At 39.8% G+C, this 22324-nt stretch overlaps 1 protein-coding gene across 2 annotated transcripts in view; it reads left to right on the top strand.

The window, feature by feature from the left end:
- MYH9 (myosin heavy chain 9) overlaps nucleotides 1-22324 on the top strand; it is a 70753-nt gene that overhangs the window by 13867 nt on the left and 34562 nt on the right. Inside the window, exons 2-6 of one of the 2 annotated variants that reach the window (XM_074162845.1) lie at nucleotides 1963-2315; nucleotides 8003-8159; nucleotides 18087-18114; nucleotides 18907-19000; nucleotides 20222-20230. In XM_074162845.1, coding sequence (XP_074018946.1) covers nucleotides 1983-2315; nucleotides 8003-8159; nucleotides 18087-18114; nucleotides 18907-19000; nucleotides 20222-20230 — 621 coding nt within the window. In that variant the 5' untranslated portion in view covers nucleotides 1963-1982. The remainder of the gene's footprint in view (nucleotides 1-1962; nucleotides 2316-8002; nucleotides 8160-18086; nucleotides 18115-18906; nucleotides 19001-20221; nucleotides 20231-22324) is intronic. The other variant, XM_074162853.1, reaches the window with a different exon arrangement.

The following is a 22324-nucleotide window of genomic DNA, read 5'->3' as shown; positions in this document are numbered from 1 at the left end:
CTGACCACTGACCAACCTTTGACCACTGCAGGTGATACTCTGCAGTGTCCTGGAATCTCAATATCTTTCGTTGAATTGTTAGTCTTCTCTATTGCCTACATACTCTGTCAGGCTAGATGTTGTAAGGTGGTCTTGAAGCTCTCTTGACAGCTCATGTTTTTCATGGCAGCCTCTTGATTGCTACATCTTATCTCTGCAAAAAATCTCTGCATTGTGTACCCATTAAAATCTGGATTTTCAATAAAAATGTGAAAAACCGGGAAGGAGGAGTTGCTCTGAGAATCACCATTGTGGTGACTAAGGTGGAAGTGTCAGTGACCCTGTGGGGAAAGAAACATGAGGTAAAGGGTGGGATAACTGCTTGTCTTATCCTGTAAGGCTTAAGACAAAGATTTTAAACTCAAGCTAAAGGAAACCATTATTTATAGAGTAATTTTCTCTTTGTTTGCTAAAGAATTTTTGACTGTGAATATACAGCTATCCATACAGTCTCTGGCACAAAGTTGCATACCACCTACAGTGATACATTTGTTGAAAGGAATTTCCCTACATGCTTACAAATGACTGGTGTGGGCATTTGTGCCCGTCATTATTATAGCTGATGTTTTTCTGGCTTCATTCACTGCTTGCTAATGCTGGGACTCAACATCTATTGTTGCTCTCATGCATATTTTGGGAGTTGAACTGCTTCTGTCCTGCTCTCAGTACCTTTTTGTCTGCAGTATCTCTAGTCAGACTTCACCTATTTGATTTGCAGGCTGACTTGGAAATATGGGTATGTTCTGTAGAAAAGTTATCCCTGTAGATCCTGACAGTCTTCCATAACATGAATATTGATGTTTTAATTTCCTGTTCTTTTGGTGGTAAAGAGCTCTAGCTTCTATCCAAGTTATGAAAAACATATATTGAGGACACTGCTATCTTTGTGCAGAAGGATCCAAGAAGTAATGTTTATGGGACCTTGTAAAGAGGCTGCTGTTACATGGCTAATGAGCCTTGACTCATGCAGTTCATTCTTCTGATTGAAAAGATTTCTGACTGGCACCAATAAAATTGCTGCCTTATAAACTAGAAAGTCCGTGGTGGTAGTGTTCTGGTTTTGATGACATGCTAAATCTAGGGTGCCATTTTCTGAGCATGCTGCTTAAATCTCCCTTTTGTAGGGGTGGTACTCTCTCCTCTACCCGATCACAGCTTTATAAAAGAATCTCAGTAGAGAATTTTTGGCTGTAAGATTTCCTGACCACAGGTTTATTCTGTTAGTTTCTTGGAGGTATTTTGCTACTGAACATTATCTAGAAAAAAGGTACAAACTGGTGGGCTGGGTGTTGCTGCTAAGCTAGTGATGGAAAGTATCTAATGTTGATCTTGACTGGTGTCCTCAAGTTATCGATGATGTCTTTTAGAAGCAAAGTGCGTCTCATATATTGTCTAGTCTGGTATATGGAATTTCTAAGAAGTTGTGATATTTGATTCCTAGCTTATCAGAACAAGAAGTTAGGAAGTAAGTGTTGATTAAACATTTATGATTATATTTCTGAGCTACTATCTCTACCAAGTAGAGCAGTGATTTTCACCTGAATGTTACTGACATACTATCTGATACTAAGAGTATTGGCACATCTTATAAATTGTTTGCCACTTTAGTGTGCTTTCTCTTTTCTTCCAAATAATGGCTTCCAAATGCTTAACGGTCAATGTTTTGTTGTAGTTTTTTTTTTAACTAGTTGCTTGTTTGTTATTTTTTATCCTCTTGGCAAGCAAAACCTTGACCTTATTGGAAGTTTGACAACTTACCAGTGCTTGCTAACATGAAACTAATGGAGGGGGCGGCATGCTCTAATGACCAGGGACTCAGAGTACTTAGCATGTGCCTGTCTGCCTCTAGGAATTTGGAAGGCAACTTGAGGTTTTAAAAATATCTTCTCTTTTTTTTTTTTTCTTTTCCCTCTGTTTTTGCAGGTCCCAACTACTAAAACACAATGTCGCAACGAGATGCAGATAAGTACCTTTATGTGGACAAAAACATCATTAATAACCCCCTGACTCAGGCTGACTGGGCAGCTAAGAAGCTGGTATGGGTTCCATCAGAGAAGAATGGGTTTGAGGCAGCTAGCCTGAAGGAAGAAGTAGGAGATGAAGCCATTGTGGAACTGGCAGAGAATGGGAAGAAAGTGAAAGTAAATAAGGATGACATCCAGAAGATGAATCCCCCCAAATTCTCTAAAGTGGAAGATATGGCGGAGCTGACATGCCTAAATGAGGCTTCTGTGCTTCACAACTTGAAGGAGAGATACTACTCGGGACTGATCTATGTAAGTAAACTTTTCTATTGCGGTAAGAGTTCTTGATTACATAGTATCTGAACTTACTGTAATCATTTTGCTTCTGAAATGCACATGTTAACCTTTCATTGCCCCTATATGCAACTCTCATGTGACTTAGCTTCTTCCCTCTACTTAAAATTTTTTCATTAAACTATGCCAATCCCTCTCAAGTTAATGTTGAAGCTTTCAAGGAATGCTGTGGTAAATCTGTCTTTACATTTTAATGTCTTTGTTTGCAGGATGTTTTGAATGCCATTTAACTTTCTTTTAGCAAGAAGTGAGAGCAGTTGGAAAGTGGTAAACAGGGAGCCTGGTCTGAACTGAACCAAATAATAATAAAAACACAGTCCTAATATACCTAACGTCTGAATTGCATTTTCCCACGTCTGGAGCTTCAGTGGGAAAGAATGCTAATGCCAAGCTTTTTGTGTTACAAAAATTCTGGATCTCTGACTGTCTTACTGAAAAGGCACATGTGGGCCTGCATGTGCTTACAGATAGGAAATGCTTCTTTTTCTTTCCACCCCAAAATGGACAAGAGCAGAGATTCCTGTTTCTTATTGCCGTGGAAATGACAAAGATACCATTTATGGGACCATTTATGGTCATACCCAATGAAGCACGCAGCAACTGCTTCAATGAATAACAAAAGCAATAAATAGGGAAGGAGGGGAAGGAGAATTTGGAACCTTGACCTGGTTCTTCAGTTCCCTTCTGATTTTTCCTCTTCATGTGGCCTACATTTAGCCAGCAGATGTTGGTCGTGATAGTCTCTACTTTATTAATACTCTGCAGGCATAGAATGAATGATTAAACTTGGTGGTAATGTAAAATTTGAGTGCAGTGACTGGTTAAAATAGGAATTAGTGTTTCTCAATTTATTTATTCTTAGACTAGCCTCTTCTTACAGAATTAAAATGGGACTGTCTGAGACGGAATCCCGAGGGATGCAGAAATGCTGGATGTTCAGTGTTTTCAGGCACTATCAAATCTTTTTCACAGTAGATTAGAATATCTATTAAAATAAAATGTATTAAAGAATAAATTTCGTATCTAAACATGTATATTAGTACAGTCCTTGAAGAAAGCCTGTCTAGATTTCTCTTCTTCCCCCTTTTTGTGCTGCCAAAACCCAAAAGCTGCCTCTCCTGTCATATGGAGAAGACAACACAAATAAAAACTGTCTGCAATATCTATCTGTATGTTTTGGGTTTTATTTTTTTTGAACACTTACTACTTCTTCATGCTCGAAGGGATATAGACTTTTATGTAGCAATCTTATGTGGCAAGCTATAGATGACCTCTTCTGCCCTAACAGGGACTGGTGGTATCTAAGACACCACATAGCAGGAATTCACCCTAGCTATCCATCTTGGGTAGAAACCTTTGTGAACAGTTGCATTCTAAGTTAAGGAGCATGAACACAAGCTAGAAACTCTGGCTCTGGCTAGTGCTGTGACTACTGCTCTTCTGGAGTGGCACAAAGGCATATAGACAACTGTTGCAGAAATTATCAGAGAACATCTGAAGGATGCAAAGCTGATACAAATTAAGTGTGACACCCACCATCTGATGTCAAAATTTTGAGACCTGATGTGGCTGGAGGGTGATGCAGTTAATTATTCTGTGTAGTCAATAACTCCTTTGACTGTTGGTCAAAACCTACTCTCAGAGGGAAGAATCTTGGTTTTGAGATGAAATAGGATGTGCAAGATCATGTGTAACATTTTTAGAACAGGAAACTGCTAGATTACGTAATAAGTTGTTGAAAATAATTCAACAGCATCTCAAAGACTATTGCACACTATGCAGTGGGCTGTTTCACGTATCTTGCAAGATATCCTCTTAAACTTCAGACATAATGTGTGACTGTAATAAATTGAGTTCTTCCAACTGGATTGTAAGAAGTATAAAAAAAAAAAAAAATAAAATCCCCACACCCTTCACCCAAGTAAATGCAGCATAGTAATGCTCTGTTACAGAGTCTTAGTCTTGCCAAAGCCATGTTTCTGTGCACTTGTGAAATGGACTGATCTCACCTGTCAGCAGTTCTCAGCAAGTCAGAAGATTAATGAGAAAGCTTAAAATACTTTCATTGGAATGGCTGTTAGTTGATCATTAATCCTCTTGAAGAAAGAGAATACGTGTAATGTATCTCTAGCACAAATGTCTCTGGAAAGATCATAAGCATAATTTAGTTCTGATCTTGTCCTTTTTGTCTTTTTTGCCAGCAGAGCTGTGTGGTTTTGTGGCTTTTTTCTCTTCTTTTTGTTTTTAACTTTATTTTTTGGTCTACCCATCCTATAAAAGGAAGGGGAAAATCTTATGGCTGGTACAGACAAATTTTGAGCAGCAAGCGTCAAACATTTCAAGCACTAAGAGCTTGAGTCTGACACCAATTTACTGTTTCCATGTGCTGATTGGTTCTGCACTGAGGTGACTTGCTAATAGACTGGCTTTTGTGTTAACCCTTTCTATTCTGAATGGTTTATCAGAAGGTCATTTTCAGCTTCTGTGCTGCTTAGTTAACTGCCTTGTTTGTGTTCAGTGCGAAACTTGAAACTCAAAACTCAACCTTACAAGTTCCAGTTATTTCATTGAAGTTAACAGTTCCTGGAAAATAAATTTTCTGATGCTGTCAGCTTTGTGCCATGCTGCAGATGGTCCTTTCAGCTCTTCGGAGGTAGTCTAGTAGTTAGAAAAATAAAACTAGTTCCAATTTGCCCTGTGTGTCAGTTGAAATAGCTAGTGAAAGTTAATGCCAGAATTCTATTTTGAGATAGTAATGTCTGAAACAAAGTACGGATTTCCAAGCCAGCTATGCTTATAATAGATTAGCTTTTTAATTGGAGCCTTGGGTTCAGTTCAAAGATTTATGCACATAAGTCTTTATTGGTACTTTAATAAGATGAAGATGAGTCTTGTCTTTTCTGTGGTAGGGCTGGCACCTTCTGCTCAATATAATTCAACTTGCATCCTATGTAAAATTCTGTCAGTCTGCTTGACCAGCAGTTGTGACATGGTGGTCTCGCTCAGTTACCTCTCTTTATTAGACAAAAATAGCACCTCACACATCTGTCTGAGATCATTATACTGCAAGGAAACTTCCCTTAGGTATTTCTCCTGGCACCCAGAATGTTGGAAGAAGGTGATGGCTTCTTCCTGCATACCTGCTTCATGGCTTCATCACTCTAACTGAAATTAATGTCTTCCGTTTTCTGAACTGACTCTCTCATCTGTAAGAGTAGTTCAGTCCAGCTTTCAAACCTTTACGCCATTCTTACTTGAAAAGCGACAATTCTAATTTGTCAGCAAACATGGCCATAAAAAGTCACACAAATATAGACAAGAAAAATATGTTCTTTATGGAATATTACCACAGTATTTGCTACCACTTTTCTTTTGCTCTCACTTCTAATCTCCTGAAAGCAGCAAACAGGCATTTAGCTTTATTAACATTTTCAAAGGAGAAGGAGGTTCAGTCTGTGGAATGAGTTACAGTTTTGTTGTGGGGGGAAGCAGGGACTGTATAGGACACCTTCTTTTGTTGACTCGTGCATGTTGCTGCTGCCATGGGATTTGAGACAAGGTAGTAGCTAATGCAGACAGCTGGAACTGGCAGCCTAGAGGGTTTTTCTTTACTTGTTTTCCAAAACTGTGATAAAATTACAGCTTTTCTTCTAACAGTTCAGTTGACTCCAATATCAATTATTTCCATGCCAGTATAAGGAAAAGGTGTGTTGCATGTACCACGAACATGCTCCTCTTGAGTCAACTCCTTTCTACCTCTTGGTCCTGCTCTGTCTTCCAATAGTGTAGTCAAAGTCAGGAGAGCATAACCCAGTCTTTCAGCTACTATTCTGTGCTGTATGAGTACTGTCTAACATGATGGAGAGCTAATACTGAGGGAAAAGGAACTAGCATTGCCAAGTTTGTTTCTGAAACTCCTTAAACTGTTCCTTTCAAGCACTACCTCAAACCTAACCTGACTACAATGTCACACTGAAGCTTTGCTTCCTGGAACTTTAGAAGTTCTGCACTTAAAAGGATTTTAGTCAACTTTCGGAGTTTCCCACTTTAGAAAGAGATTTAGTGTTTTCTGTAAGCTATTCAAATATTCCTCAAATATTTTAAAAAAGAAAATAAAAAGTCTGGAAACATTTCCTCATGGTTTATACTGGGTTATGGAAAAGGTGCCCTAAATACCTATAAAAATTTTGCTTTCGGGGGGAGACATAGGGTGAAAGTTGTATCTGAATCTGCTGCATGTAAGAGTGGGCAATTACTTAATGTTAAGCCAGCATGTAGAAAATTTGGATATAAGGCCATAAACTGTGTAGTAGATGCTATTTTCACCCTTCTGATCACTGTAGTCTAATCCTTACCTTAATCAGATTTAGCCTCGTTAGCTAGATAAAGTACTCTCTGCGCTCATTGTGGAGAACTCTTTACTGCTCTGAAGCGCTCTTCACTGAGCAAACAATAGAAGAGATAGTAGCAATAGAAATAAAAAGTGCCAAATGTACTCTCTTCTGGTAGCACTGCAAGTTGCTGTAGAAAGCTACTCCTCCAGATGTTTCAAACAGCTGCCGCTAAAATTGACAGAGAACTAGGGTAGCTCTAAACCCCAGGAGCAAGGCTTGGAATGCTATTCTTAGAATATCAAGTAAATATCTAAGAAGCTCCTCCAGTTCCCTTTGCAAGTAAAATGTTTGTTATGGGGTTATTTTTAGGTATTCAGATCTTAATGTTTTTTTTTTTCCTTTTAGAAGCTTGATATTTTCATTAGAACTATTTTGATAGTTGTCTTGCATTAGAACTGTAAAATTCAAGCCAGTGGAAACTAACTGAGAAATCAAGGTTTGCTATCACAGATCAATGAATTAACCATTTGACATGAATTAGAAGTAAACTTTGGCAAATGTTCCTGGCTTTTTGAGCATGGAATACTTCAGAATTGTTTTCTTTATTGACTAGTTCAGAACTATACTACACTAAGGACCTTACAGTTTGGAATCTAGTTCTAGTTATACTCGCTATGTTATAAATCATGAAAGTATTCAGGCTGGAAGGGTCTTTAGGAGGCCATCTAATCTGACTTCCTGTTCAGAGCAGGGTCAACACAGAATTTGGCCTAGTCCTGTGGCCTTGAAAACCTCTAAGAAATACACTGGTCTTACTTTTCTTTTAGTATCTATTTTGGCTTGAAATTTATTATGTTGTAGTTGATCAATTAGTGGATAGCATACATAGCAAACATAATAAACAGACAGAACATAATAAAACGCATGTTTCTAGAAGCTGAGAACCCACCTTATATAATGAAATGTGTGCTTGACTTGAATATAGGAACTTTGAAAGGAAGAAAAGCCAGTCTTAGTGGACTATTAAATAGCTAGGGAGCAGGCCAGTTTGCTGTCAGTGTGACTAATGTGTCAGTTGATGCTCTGTGCGTACTTGGAAAGGTTGAGTACTAGTCAAGTTGATATGACTTCAGATGTTGCTCAGATTCTAATATTGCTTAGAGGGAAGCATCCTACACAGCATCACCAGAAGAAGCACTTGAAAAAGGACTGGTGTTTTTATTTGTTTTTCCAGTAAATACATTGTTAAAAGGTGCAAGTACACAAAATCATTAATTCCTGTCTTTATTTGCTGGGGTGTTTTCTTTTCAGACCTACTCAGGCCTCTTCTGTGTGGTAATCAATCCTTACAAGAACCTGCCCATATACTCAGAGGAAATAGTGGAGATGTACAAAGGCAAAAAGAGACATGAGATGCCCCCTCATATCTATGCCATCACAGACACAGCCTACAGGAGTATGATGCAAGGTGAGTGCTGACTGAGATAATGACTCTTGTTGAAATCACAAATCAAGGTTGCAGTCAAAACACTGTAGGAGAACAACAACTCCCTGCTATCAAAAGGCATTTTTGCCCCCTTTATCCTTGCTTATAGACACCTGACACCTACTTGGTACCAGTTTTTGTGTTCAGGTGAATAGCTTTCTCCTGCTCTAGTGGATTGAAGAACCTTCCAAAGAGTCTGGCAAGAGCTAAACTTGACATAAAGAACAGACTGGTGTGAATGCACAGAATTCAGAGAAGCAGGCAAGGAGAACTGAGGTAGTGAACTTTCCCTCTCAGTGATGAGCCTATGGAATGATAGCTGTAGGTGGGCAAGTATGTGTGTTGGTTGATGGAGGCTTTAACAAAAGTATTTAAAATCCAGTCATACAGTCCGGTTGGGTGAAACAAGCTCAGTATAACCTGCATTTTGAAGTATGACAGTCAGTGGTAGTTTTATTGATCATGAGTTGTTTGGTTACATTTATTCAGTTAAGAATAAAACTTACAGGCAATATTAAATACATTTGTTAGCTTTTCATAGAATAAATGAAAGCAATCAGATCCACCTATTTCCCCCACCCCATATATACAAATGAGAAGTAAAGAACCACATATATTATCTGCTGCTTGTTTGTCACTTGAGGATTTTTAAATATGGAGCTCTGAATATCCTGTGCATATCCCCCCTTCTGAGAGGAGGTCTTTCACAGAGTCAGTGCTTGTGTTTGGGATGCTTGGAGAATGTTCAGGTATGGAGGTATTTTGTGCTTTTCTTCCTGTTTGTAGCCGGATTATATGAAGAGGCATGCTTTGCAAGGTTAAAAGATATAATGGACAGTTTGATTTGGCATGGCTTGTATGAATTTGCTTACTCCTTTGTTTTCTGATGACTAGCAATGATTAAGGGGTTTGTCTCTCCTAGGTGTTGTCATTAACCTCATTTTTTTTGAACAAAGGCCAGATATAATAAAATCATGCTTTAAAATTCTAATTAGAATCAGTTTTAAAGAGTTCTACTTTCCCCCTGCCCTCACTACCACTTGTACCTCCAAGCATAGGAGGGCTATAACAATATAGCTGCCCAGAGTGGAAAGGGAGCAAGAAAAACTCCTTCTGCTTACCTGTGTTAGAGGCTTTAAACAAATTTTATGTGTGGAGAATGCCGAGAAAGGTTTCTGAAGTGTGGTGCCATGCAGAGCACATGTGAGAGCTCACATGATGGATTGATTAAGCTGTATTTGTAAAAAGCCTTGGGTGGGGAGGAGTGAGCCATGCAGACATGCTGCAGTGGACTGGTGGCAGAGTACTGATGGCAATTTGTTGAAGATGTGGCAACTCTTCAAGAAGTAGCTATACTCTCATGTGTTACTCTGAAAGGAATGCTGAATCCAAAGGAAAAAAACCTGTGAACCTGGACCTTTATAGGATGTCACTTCCCTCAGATAAAGACTGGATCTGCCATGAAGGACAAGGACAGATACACTGCCTATACTATACGTGGCAGTGTGGCTGTCCATAAGCCTCTTATCACTGTTTTACTTTCTTTATTACTTCCTTCTCTGCTTTGCCAACTCATTGTCAGCTCAAGTACCAACATATATTTTTCTTAAACAAGCTCTTGACTTAAGCCTACCGGAGTTACTGTTCCTTAAAAAGAAATCTTTTCTACATAGAATCAGAAACAGTTTCTTTGATATTGTTTTAAAGGGACTGAAGAAGTCCTTTTCCCTCTACAAACAACAGTTAAACCATCTGGAACTGCACGTGCATGCATCTTGTCCTTCATCCCTACCAGGTATATCAGTATGTGGCAGTGGATATCCAGACAACTGCAATTCTGCAACCAGGGCAGGTCCTTCCCTGGTCTGACAGTGGTTCAGAACTAGTGATTAACTAAAAGGGTATTTTCTTTCCTTTTGAAAAGAGATGGTGTCTCCATTAGACCACTGCTTGAGTGATGTCTAAAACTCAGAAATCCCAAACTAGAATTGCTTTGGTGTACAAAGCTAAAGAATGGCAGCCCTGCCTCTGTTTTCCTAGTATTGGAAAGTTGCTATGAGCTCTGCTGGAGTGTTTATCTTTCCCAGAACAATTCTAGCTATGCAATATTCTCAGCAGAATTGACAGTCTAGAGGTTTACCCCAGCTCTTCTTTGCCTGGTTTGAGATTTCTTGCTGGTGACTTTTTGGAACACGTGTTGGATGTGAATATAGTTTCCAGTTAACTTTTGAACTAGCCTGCTGTGACCTCTTCAGCTAGGTTCGGAAAGATTTTTATGTGTGTCTTGCTTCACATACGCATATGTGTGCTAGTAAGAACCCTAGAGATCATTTTAGGGTTATTTGCTGCCTTATTTCTTTATTACAAAGGGTAACAGTAGCATTCTGGTGTCTGCTACTGGGAGTGAAGGTGAATGGGCTGTTGCAGTGTCTCTCTAGGGTAATGGAAAGCAACATTCCTATTCCACTCTCAGTTTTGCTTAGCGGTGGGGGAGGCTTGGTGCTGCAGCCAGTGGTATGGCAGGAATCTGTACAGAGAACAGAAGATGAAAGGGTCCGGTGCTCCACATGAGCCGGAGGCATTTAGGATTAAGCTGCCTTCCCTAGGTTACTTTCAGAGCCCTGAAGACTGGGAATCATTCTATGTCTGGTGAAGAATAGCAAGCTGTTGACTCTGACTTCTGTCAGCACAGGTTATAGTTATCTCTTAAGCTGACAGAGCGGAAAATCCTTGCATGTTAATTGATTTGGACTCAATTTTTTCTGGTTTTCAGCCAATTTATGGTATTCTAATAAGCAGACCATTCAAGGGAACGTTCATCAGGAGAGGAATTGGGAAGGGAGAGGAAGATGAGAGCTTTATTCCAACCTCTGCTAATTCATAAACTATTTAACCCTTTTCAAGCATCTATGCTCATGTGCTAAAGTGTCATGTGGCATTTATATATTCCAAGACGTTAAATTGCTTTTTGTTAAATTTCACCAGAAGTACTTCCTTGAAGCAATAACACGATGGAGAATGTGTTCAGAGTGGGGTTGGTTTTTTCCCTGCTTTCTCTGACCCAAGATATTAAGACTCAGAAATAAGATGAAAACATCATTTTGCTGCACGGTGCTTGGAGAGACTTCCTGTGCTTCAAGAGCAGAACTCTGAAAAAAGTTTAACATTTTTGTTTTCCAAGAAAACAACCATTTGTTCTAATGTTTCTGTTCCCTGAGTAACCTGGATGCCAAGAAGCCTCAGGTCTGACTGCTTTCAGAAGAATTACTCTTCTGGTGCTGATGATTGAAGCACAGTGCCTGCAAGTGGAGCAGTGTCTTGAGCAAACAAATCATTATTCTAATGCAGCAGAGGTACACTGAAGGGGTGCATTCTTTACCTCAATTCATAGTCTCCAGGGGATCTATTTAGAAAAACATATTTTAAAGCTGTTAAACAGCACCTGTTTGTCTATTTGGAACACATATAGGGAATTTTCTATGTCAAATACTGATAAAAGCTAGAAATTTCATTGGTGCCTGGAACATGATGGCTGTTTTAATGCCTGTGTCTGAAACTTGTGTAATAGTTTAGATCAGTATGGTTATTCTGGTTTGCGAAGCTGAACCTGCTTAACTAAGAGATAGGTAGGAAAGGGGAATAGACAGCACGTCGCTAATGAACGTACTCAATCTCCTTTCTCATCCATTTTTTCCACATACTAGTGTAGGGCTCTTAACAGTTCACTGAACAAAACTCTTAAAATCATTGTGCAGTGATTTTCCTTGACCTTGATGGATTAGTCTGCAAAGGAGCCTGTGCAGCCAGCACATTGCTGGTGGTATTCACTTGGGAGTTAGGTGGTCTCTGGATTTGGTGCTTAAAAGAAAAAATTCTGAAGCATATTAACTTCATGATTTTTATTGGCCTGTTACATTAAGGGAGGAAACAGTGCTAGCTATTGTAAGACAAATCTCTTGCTGTTGTAGATATTCACATACACCTCAGGCCCAGTTGTCATTTTCACAAGCAGCAGTCCTCTAGATCATCTTCTATAGAATGTGACCTTGAAGTATTGTATTTGTGATTCTTAGATGTTTACATATTTCTTAAGTTTCTGAGCTAGTAGAACACTTTTGTTTCAACTTCCTTGGTCTCAAGTCTTCTTTCTCAGCTTGCTTCTTAGTATTGGTTTGCTATGCTGCACTATATATTGTGCTGTTCCAAAGTGCATCTTTACTTTCTATAACATATTCTGTGTGCTTACCAGTTCAGGGATACTTGATTGGCAGGACTGTTCAGATTATGTGGAGGCACAGATGTCTCTTTCAAGTTGCATGTAAAGGTCAAGTTCTGTTCCCACTATACCCAAAAGAATATAGCCTGTGGTTTCACTAGTTTGTTTCCCAGATTTGTCCAAATTTCTGATGCAAAGGGCAACATTAAGTTTAGATACTAATTATGGAGGATGCTTGTTTTGATGGTGTTTGTATACAAATGGCAAGAAAAGATGTACGTAGTTTCTGATTTTCTTAAGAAATGTTTTACATGCTTTGAATTGCTTGAGATTTCTAAATGCAGCTCAAAATCTGTGTCTTGAAATGTGGTTTTCAATAGAACAAGGAGCTAAAAAAGAGTCCGTTGCCCGCTTGTTTTTCAGTAGTTACCCCACCCTTTTTGCTTCATTCCTGTAAACCAGAGCAGGAGCTCTCCGGCAGTAACTTATGTAGTGGTTCAGCCCTTGCTGTCAGTCTCCCTGCAGTTCATTGTTTTAGTATCATGAGCTGCCTGAGCTTTTGCAGGCAGTATACCAGTTTTTCTTTCCTGTCAGAACTTCATAAACATTTGTGTAACCTAAAATTACAGCCTAACTTTTTTTCCTGTTTTGCTATCTCCAGATTCAGTTAAGGAATGCTAGAGAAAGGGGTATGGGCTCTAGTCCAAAAATGGCTTGGGGAAATAAATATTTGCATTTGACCCAGTAGGATATATTTCATTTTTTGAAATGAAACTTGCTTTTCTCCTCGTAACTGTCCTCAAACTTCAGATAATGCAAAGCTGAATCTTGGCACTGCAGTGTTCCTGCCAACTCAAGTGATTTTTCTCCTTTTTTACATCTTGAAGTTCTGCTGTTGAGAGCTGTCTTAAATATGCTATGTTTGTCCTTCATTTGATTTCTTTTTTTCTTTTTTTTTTTTGTACTTGATGATAGGTTATTAGCATTTTGAGACTTCTCTATAATGCCTTCCTTAAACGATAATGCAAAAAGAGGCTCTCGGGTTCTGTTCTGGTGTTCCCCTGGAGTGTTTTTGATCCTACTCAAACCAGCATGTAGGTTAGAGCGCCACAGCGAACATATTTGATTAGATTTTTATGCCAGTGGGGTTGTTCTGAATAGCAGAGTGTGTCAGCTGCCTGGGGCTCCTGCTGTGTTAGAGCCATGAGGAAAGGACATTGGTTGTAAGATGATGTTGAGGTCAGAAGAGAAGTTTGAGGAGGGACTGGGGAACTGAAACTACTGCATGGTTGAAGCATTTAAATGCATTTAAGACTAATTCTTACTTTAAGTCAACACTCTAACTTGGTCAGCCAGCCAGTTGCCTAAGCTGGGCTACAGGCAGTCACCATGATGCTAGGGGAGCAGTATGGTAACGGAAACCTAGAGGGCCAGACTGCTCAGTTCTGCCAGATGCTCGGTGGTTAGGAGGTGGGTGGTACCATCTAGCTATGGTTAAGCTTTTAGCCTTAATGAGTCAGCTATAGGCAGGGGACTGCAAGCCAAGCCTTTGCCTTTCAGCTACGCTTCCTCTTAGCTGGAGAGATGATGTCACCATTGTGTGAATGCTATATTACTTCTCCTTTTATGGAGATGAACAGGCTTGAAACTGGAGTCACTCATGCAGAGGAAGTGGGTGATAAAGGCCTGCTAGGGTGTTCTGTAACTGAGATGTGGAGCTTAAATTGCACATTCTCTTCTAGCCTCCCAACCTTTTTCTTCTCCTGTCCCCAAAACACATAAAACAAAATTCAGGAGTTTGGAGCTCTATTAATTTTTCAATTATGTCAATATATTTAATAACAGCAGTTTAGCATTCATTCAGATTTGTTGTTTTGCAGTAGAATATTTGACTGAGGACTTTTTATGTACAAGATGTCTCTCTCGTGAAAACAAATTTTGGTTTAATTTAAGTTTTTAATGTGTGCTGAAGGTCTTGGAAGCAGTTTAAAATGTGGTCTTTTATTTTTGTACTGAAGAAAGTAAAGAATTAGTTAGATATTATGTCTTTTTAATATAGTAAACCTAATCTACGATCTTATTATACCATACTGCTGTATAGCTTAAATTTGAAGGATGTTTTACTTCCTGAATTTCTGGATGCTTGAGGCTTCTGCTTATGATCAGTTGATTACTATGGTGATGAGAGCTAAAGAAGAGCCTAGATAAAAAGCTTTCCTTGCCAGCTGGTCTGAAATATAGAACTGTTGCTATAATTAACTAATGAGTTGTTATTCTGGATTGTTTTTAATAAGTGACTCTGTTTAGGGTTGAAAAGCAGATGCAGATTTCTTTTAATCAGGCATTTCTTGATTGTGTTATTATAAGCAACTGAGTTTATGGTACCCAGCACATTCTCTTTTGCTGAGTAGGTTGCTTGCACAACTGACAATGGAGTAAAGGCAAGTGCTGACTGAAGTTGTGCAGTACGCCCATAGTGAATGTTCCTTTAAAAAAAAATAATAAAGAGGGGTGGAGATGGCCTCTTGTCTGGGCAGCTGAATTCTGATTCGTGATGGCACAAGTCGGTATTGTATGGAGGGCATTTAAAGCAATTCTTAATTGGAAGTGTATCTAAGAGTTACATTTTTGTATGCGTTAGCTCTTTGGCCCTTTGGTCGGCTCCAGTTTCCTGTTGCTCAACACATTATGTGAGTTGTCTGTCTGTACACAATTAGAAGAATTCCAGCTATCCCAATGACTGCTGCTTTGCAGTCCTGGGAAAGAATTTCCCCCGGATTGCAAACAGGAATGTTGCCTTTTATGGCAGTGTCTGCACGCTGCCGGTGACTTGCCCGCACTCGCAGGTACGTTCCTGCTGGCTTAAAGCAGAGGTGACTAACGCAGCTGCAGCGGGCCACCAGGAAAGTATGTTGGGGGAGGAAAACATAGTGCCGAGAGGATTTTGAACACCGTCTGTGACTTTTCCTGCCTGAGCACCTTTCAACACCTTGCTCTGTGTTAAGGCGTGGAAAAATCCTGTGCTTGCCCCTTTGGAACTTCCTCAGGTCACTCCAGGGTGCTTTTGCTACTTTGCCTCTTTGGAATGAGGCTCGAAAAGAGCTTCTCAGCTAAGTGCAACAAAACTTGTCATGGTCAAAAAGTGTTCAGTGCCAAAGAGCTTCTCGGTATTATCTGATGTTGGTCATCTGTTTCTCTTGGGCAGTTGGTTTATCTGTCTGCTTACCAATGTGGTGGGGTTTTTTTTCTGGATTAAGGATCCTCTCCTGGAGGAAAGTGAAGGAGAAGGGAAAGGGAAGCGCTTTTTAAGTGCTTAGGGCTCCATTGCCTATACGAGGAGCCCCAGCTCATAATTCCAACACTAGGGTTGGCTACTAGGGGTAAGGACCACCTTCCTTAGATTTATCTTTTTCTTTGTTTTTTTTTTTTCTTCTTTTTTTCCTTTTCTTTCAAATTGTCTTCTTAGAAGAACCTCTGTAGTACCTGAATGTGAGTACAACCTTTTCCTGGACAAGGGGGCTGTTTGTTTATAGTCAAGCTTTTGAAAGTCAGATGTTATTCAGAGGCACAATCTTTTCCTTTCATATAGCTCCTTTGTGATAGAGAATTGCACCCAGGTGTCCCGCTACCAAAGAATACATTTCCTTAGGCAATCCATAAATGAGTCATTAGTTATTCCCCTGATCCACCCTCAAAGTGCCCAGTCATGCAGAGGGCTAGTGTGTGCCCGCTGAGACCTTGACCCACTGGGAACCTTGGACAGGTGGGGCCTTTGGAGGTGGCTAACATCTACTCTTTGCCTGTCTCTCAGCAAAAGAGGTGCGTAGCTAAAAGGCAATGAGTAAAATTCAGCACTTGAAAAAATGGATATACAGTGCTAACCAACCTGCAGTATCTAGTTTTGAATGCTTAAGAATTGCTGGGGTAAAAAAATTTGAGTGATGGTTTTCTTCTGTTTGCTTTCTTCCAGTCTTAGGGACGATTAGCTCTTTCTGAGAAAAGTATTAACAGGGATAAAACAGATTATTTTCCTCTCAATTTTTGTGCTCATCTGCATACAATCACTTTCCAGTAAAGAAGCTTAAGAGCAGGAATTGCCTATCCATAGCGTGTGAATCTGATGTTTCCATTATTGGTGTCAGAATAATTTAAGAAAAGATAGAATCTCAAATTTGGTGGGTTTACCTGCTTTCCTTATTCCATGAAAACGTGTCCAAAGGCTAGATATACTTCTCTCTTTATAAAAAGAATTTATAGGAGACTTTGAAGGTTACCAATTGCTGAGATAATTTTAGAGCAATCCAGTGAATTTTATACTCTTATGGATGTTTGAGCCTTGCCTTCTCTCTCTTTAGAGGTTAAACTTCAGTGCAGTGCAAAATTGGGGCTAAGTGTGGAAAAAGAGTGGTAGTAACTGGATGAAATCTAACTGCTGTGTTACTGAGGTTCTCAGACTGAATGATCTGATACTCCTCTGGTCTTGACCTTAAGAAAAACAAAAACAAAAACCCCAAAATCAAATAAAACCAAAAAGAACCTGCACTAATGGGGATTTTTAGTTTGGTGGCACAGTCTGTTCTGTGAGTGCCCCAATAGCTCTTGTGGACTGTCTGTGAAGGACTTGCTGTGCCCAAGTCTGTTCCATATCTGGGCAGGTCTTGCTGCCCCTGTGATGACTACAAGCTACTGAGGCTGTTGGGGTGTAGGCACAGGCACTCTCCAGTCTGCCCAGTGTCCCTAGGTGGTTCCTGGTGGCATGGGGGAGGAATGGGATGCAGACTGGAGGTGGGGGGGTTCACAGGGTGGAGGGGTGGATGAGAGGTGAAACCAACGCAGAAGCAGGGGAGCGTGTTCACACAACGTGGTGGGGGAGCAGTAGGACGAAGGCATGGTGGAAGGACTAGTCAGGACTGCATATGAAGAAGTCGAATTATAGGTGAATGCTGAAAGGAGGTTGAAGATGTGGGAGAAGATAGTGTGGATAGTCTGGGTGAAGTAAGTTCTGTAACTGGAAAGATGTTATCATCCACAGCTGGGAATTTAACACAGGAATTAGTATGTCTACTGGTATGTCAACATGAAAAAGAAAAGGTTTCTACTGTTACCAGCTGCTCCGTTAATACAATGGGGAACGGTGACACAAATAAATCAGCTGTGTAGGACTTAGGCTGCTGCTCAGTGTTGTAGTTTTCAAGTCAATTCTGTACAAAATAAGTAACAAAAATTTTTCACTGAGCTTCCAGTGTTTCTTTTAGGGGTGAAAGCCTCTGTTTGATACAAGGTTTTGGCACTTTGGGATTTGTAATGGTTCTTGTCACGCTTCGCCCTTCCATTTCCACTGCTCTGCTGATAACTTTTATAAGTCAGTATGATCCCAGTGTAATGGCAGGGGAGAGGGCTGAAGAACAATAGATGTACATCAAACTATCGCTCTGTGATAAAGAAGCATTCAGCGAGGGTTCTGTATTGTTTGCAAACAATATTCTTTCTGGATGAATAAAACTAAATTGCAGTGGTGCCATTATACTTTTGCAGATGGTGGAAGGTTGGCATCTATTGCCAGAAAAGGGGTTACCTGGCCATATTTCTGAAGTACTGGTTCCTGGTTTTCTCTTTGATGTTGATTTCATATTGTCACAGAAATTGAATTTTAGAGTCTCAGTCTAACTACTGTTTTTAAAATTTTATTCTAGATCGAGAGGATCAGTCCATCCTTTGCACGTGAGTATTACAGTTGTCAGCGTGGCTGGATGTCAAAGTCTGTGTTAAAAATCTTGGTTGAGGACTGTCTTAATTGTAGATGCTGGGGGTGGGCTCAGTAAATTAGGTAATAGTACAGACTCAAGGAAGATCCCACCACAGTTCCTCCAATATATATGTAATCCTTTCTGCAGAATAATTTTCCTAAGAATTGGAGGAAGAAGGGAGGTTTTGAAACAGCTCCTGTGCTCAAACTCCTAAAGAAATACAGCTTTGTCAATGGAAAAAGCTTGGAGGAGTCCTTCAGATTTGATGCAGCTGTTGTGTTTAAGTGCATTCATACTGATGAGGCTGATACAGTAACAGATACTCTTGATACAGCAGTTTCTCTGCTAGACACAGCAAAATTTGTTGGCCCTCAGTTCTGCTTAAGGAATTGGTATGTTCTTGCAGTCAGGAGGCTTCCTTTTGAAAGACTCACTTCGTTACCTTTCACCCCTAGCTCTACAGCAGCCTCCGGGTTGTTCCTCAGCTACTTGGCAATCTTTGTATCCAAGTATCTAGAAAGCATAATTCTTTATTGCCTTCCCTCCGTGCACATGTACAGAAGCTGCACCCGGTGGCAAACTGACTGAGGGCTAGCCTGCAGTCCAGCTACACTGCTACCGTTTGCCAGTACAACTTGATTTTTCTTGGTTTTGATGGAGGTGCCATAATGGCCAGAATGCAGTTAAGGAGCTCAGTAGCCCTTCCAGGGATAGAATATGGCTCCCTATGTCTTGTTTGTGAATGAATTGCAGATTTTCTTTACAGAGGTGAATCAGGAGCTGGTAAGACAGAGAACACCAAGAAGGTCATTCAGTATCTGGCTCACGTTGCTTCCTCACACAAGTCTAAAAAAGACCAGGTAAGACCTAGGTTTAATTATGCTTTATTTCCGTGCTTTGGACAGAAAATATATTGACTTTGAATGATAAATATATGTTGGCTGATGTTGGTAAAAGCCATGTTGCTTAATAAAAGTGTAGGTACTAACATTTATCAGAAGACTGAGGAGGACAGTGAAGTAGGAAACAATAAACACTTGTCAAAAATTGCAAGCCGGGGAACGTTGTTCTAAGTCATAACTCCTTTGAATTCAGTGGGACTACAGTGGGATAAACTCATCCGCAACCTCTTGGATTTGTGGGCAAGTGCATGGGCAAGAGACTATAAGTGAAGCATCATCCATACTGATGTTTTTACACAGATGTGTTGCTTATAACTAGTCCAGGCAGTGTAAAACCTGTATAGGTTAGGTCTGGCTATTATATATACTGTCTCAAAACTGGACAATCACTGAAATGATAGGCTAGTGGACATCGGCTGAAAACTTTAAAATTGTAGGAAAACATTAAAAGGGTGGAAACAGCCAAGTGTTAGCAGCACATAAAAGGAGGGTGGTGGTGATGGTGGGAGGACTTTAAAGATGTCTCACTTTTATTTTTTTCCCCCTCCCTCTCCCCCGATGGACTATTGCCGAATTCGTCAGTTGTATCCTCGTAGGTGAGCTGCACGTTTACTGCACGTTCTGCACCAGGAATGCGTTTTCTGTCCCATTGTGTGATTTTTTTGAGCAGCTTTTCACTCCACACCAATATCACTTTCTGCAGCTAAAACAAATCCATAGACAATTCACAATTTTATTTTATTTTTGTGTGGTGCACAGTAATATTTTTGTGAGGATGTTCAATGAGACACTAAAGTAATATCAAGAATACTTGTGCTCTGTGCTCAATGCTAGTTTGCATTTAAGGTTTTTCTTGCAGGATTTTCCCAGGTATACCATTTGAGAAGTATTCCCCCAGGGCAATAGCACTGGACCAGGCTTTCCTAGAACCATAAGCATCTAGCGTGTGTGTGGTGTTCCTAGTGAGATAAATGTAGTTAGGTGTTTAGCTTTCTGTTCACTGCAGTGAGATGTGGCTGCAGGTTGCAAAGAAACATTGGGGGGAAGGCTGCCCTTCAGATAGAGCGTTCCAGGCCTGGGAGTTCATGAGCCAGAGCTGAACGAGTTGGAAATGTTCACTGGTGAGAGCTGTGTAATGAAAGCCAGATGCCAAGTGTGACCGCTGTATCTCTGCATAAGAGTTTTCCTGTAGTAGCTTAATGTATGTGTATAGAGTGTATGAATAAGAAGGCATCTCTGCACACAGGCATACTATGTGTGTGCACACACATAGTAATAAGTTACTTCTGGAATCCAACCAAAAAAAGACTTTCTATGTGCCAAATGTTCAGACATATGAAGGCTTTTTCCATGGTCTGTCAGTAGCTGTATTTAGAAACGTTCTTCTTTTTTCTTTTTTTTTTAAGTGTGGAAAATAGAATCATGGGGTTGCGTTAAGTATTCTTCCACTGCTTATCCTCGAGCAAAATTTCAACCTCTGAAGCAGGACAAGCAGTCTGCTTAGGAGAATAAAACAGTCCTAAGTTGGACTGGTTGGTGATTTGCCCGAGTTTGATGGCTGGGTTTGGTTTTTTTTTTTTATTTTCTCTAAGTTTTGATTCTCCTGAAAAGTCCTGGAACTCGCATTTTGCTCCACTTTAGTGACTAAACTGTAGCACTGACCTCACCAGAGAGGATTTTGAACTGGAGTCTTTGAATGTTAATTGGTAATGAGTGCTCTATGCAACAATTCTTTACAAACCTTAAACTTGGAACTAGATTGTAAGGGTTAATGAAGATCAATATGTTAAATTTTTTGAGGATCTCAGGTGTACTGGACACGGCAGATTTATTCTTTAGGGTTGAATATGATAGTGTTGAACGTCTATGCTGCAAGACTAGGCACAGAACTTAACCAATGATAATATAGAGAGTGGTGCTTTATCCACCAGAAAAGTTTCTTGACTGTCTCCTATTAGATGTTTTGGATATAAACCCCTGTTTTTCCAAGTGTCAGAGCTAAATTGAATTTATAAAGCATATTCTTCAACTCTAGCTCCCTTGTTTTGGAGGTAGAGGCAGCTTCCACTGATCCCAGTGCATTAGTATATTCAGCTAAATAGCTTCTGGCTGCATGGTGTGACTACTAAGCAGCCTATTATGGCTGCTTCGGGGGACTACTGAATCTAATTATATAAACACTTTGTTTCATTTGATGAAACTTTATTTATGGAAGTTGAACTTAGTGTTTTCCCATGTTTAGTCTCTGTTTCTCTGCTGACTTTTAAGATCACGTAATAGTTTTTTCAAGATGAGAATCGTTGCAGCTAATCAGAAATTCATGGGTAATAGCTACTAATGCTTAAATATTTGTAATGAAGATTAGGTTATTGATGATCGTTCTCCCTTCCCCATCCAGCCCACTGTTGTTGGGACTCAGTTATTTGAGAATCTCTTGTATCAGGGAAGAATACAAAAGCAAATCCCTAGAATGTAAAAACCAAAACAAAAAAGCCCACCAAAACAAAAAAAACCACAAACACCCTTCCCTATCTTTTAGTGGTTTCAATTGCGTACTGTTAAAGCTAGCTGTGATTTCTAGATGCCTTTCTCCATACTTCCTGAAGAATAAATGAGTGGCAAAACTTCTACCTTGCATAGAAATCATTCCAAAAAGTGTATTAGATGCAAAAAATTCAGAATACAAGACAGATGTCAAGTATTTTAGTTGCTTTAAATTGGTGTTGTAACTTCAGAGCAGTAGAAGGAGTGTACTGAAGAGTGTGCGCTGCCCAACCACGGGCTAACAGATCCAGTGGCTGTTATTGCTTCTGTTTTCATGAGGAATGTTGTACATACTTCAAATGCATGCCAAGCATTAAACAAATTTGTTTCAGGTCAAGGAATGGCAGTTACAGGTGTCAGAAAATTGGCAGCGTCTTAATGATAGGCACCTTAGAATTTGTAGAAAGCTTGTGATGGACACCTCTGTGTTGCAGTGTTTTTGCTGTGTGAAATTACCCATTGTATAATAATAATAATGAAATCTCTGCCTTCAGTAAAAGGTGACTCAAAATTTAAGGTAAAAAAAAAACCCAACAAACCCCACCCAAAAATTTCTTTAAAATTTTAAAGATAAAAGGATTGTCTTTATAAATAAAGACAGTGTACAGTGCATACCAGTGAGGAATGAATACATCGCAGTAATTTCAATCACTTAATCTTACATGCCATTGCCATGGCATGCTGAGAACTTGCCCTTTCCACTGTATCATGGTGCTAAGGCAGGTCATGAGAGCTAAC

Source organism: Numenius arquata, chromosome 2 (genome assembly GCF_964106895.1).
Source record: "Numenius arquata chromosome 2, bNumArq3.hap1.1, whole genome shotgun sequence".
Taxonomy (NCBI): domain Eukaryota; kingdom Metazoa; phylum Chordata; class Aves; order Charadriiformes; family Scolopacidae; genus Numenius; species Numenius arquata.
The sequence above is the reverse complement of the archived record's forward strand: the minus strand, read 5'-3'. Positions and strand labels throughout refer to the sequence as shown.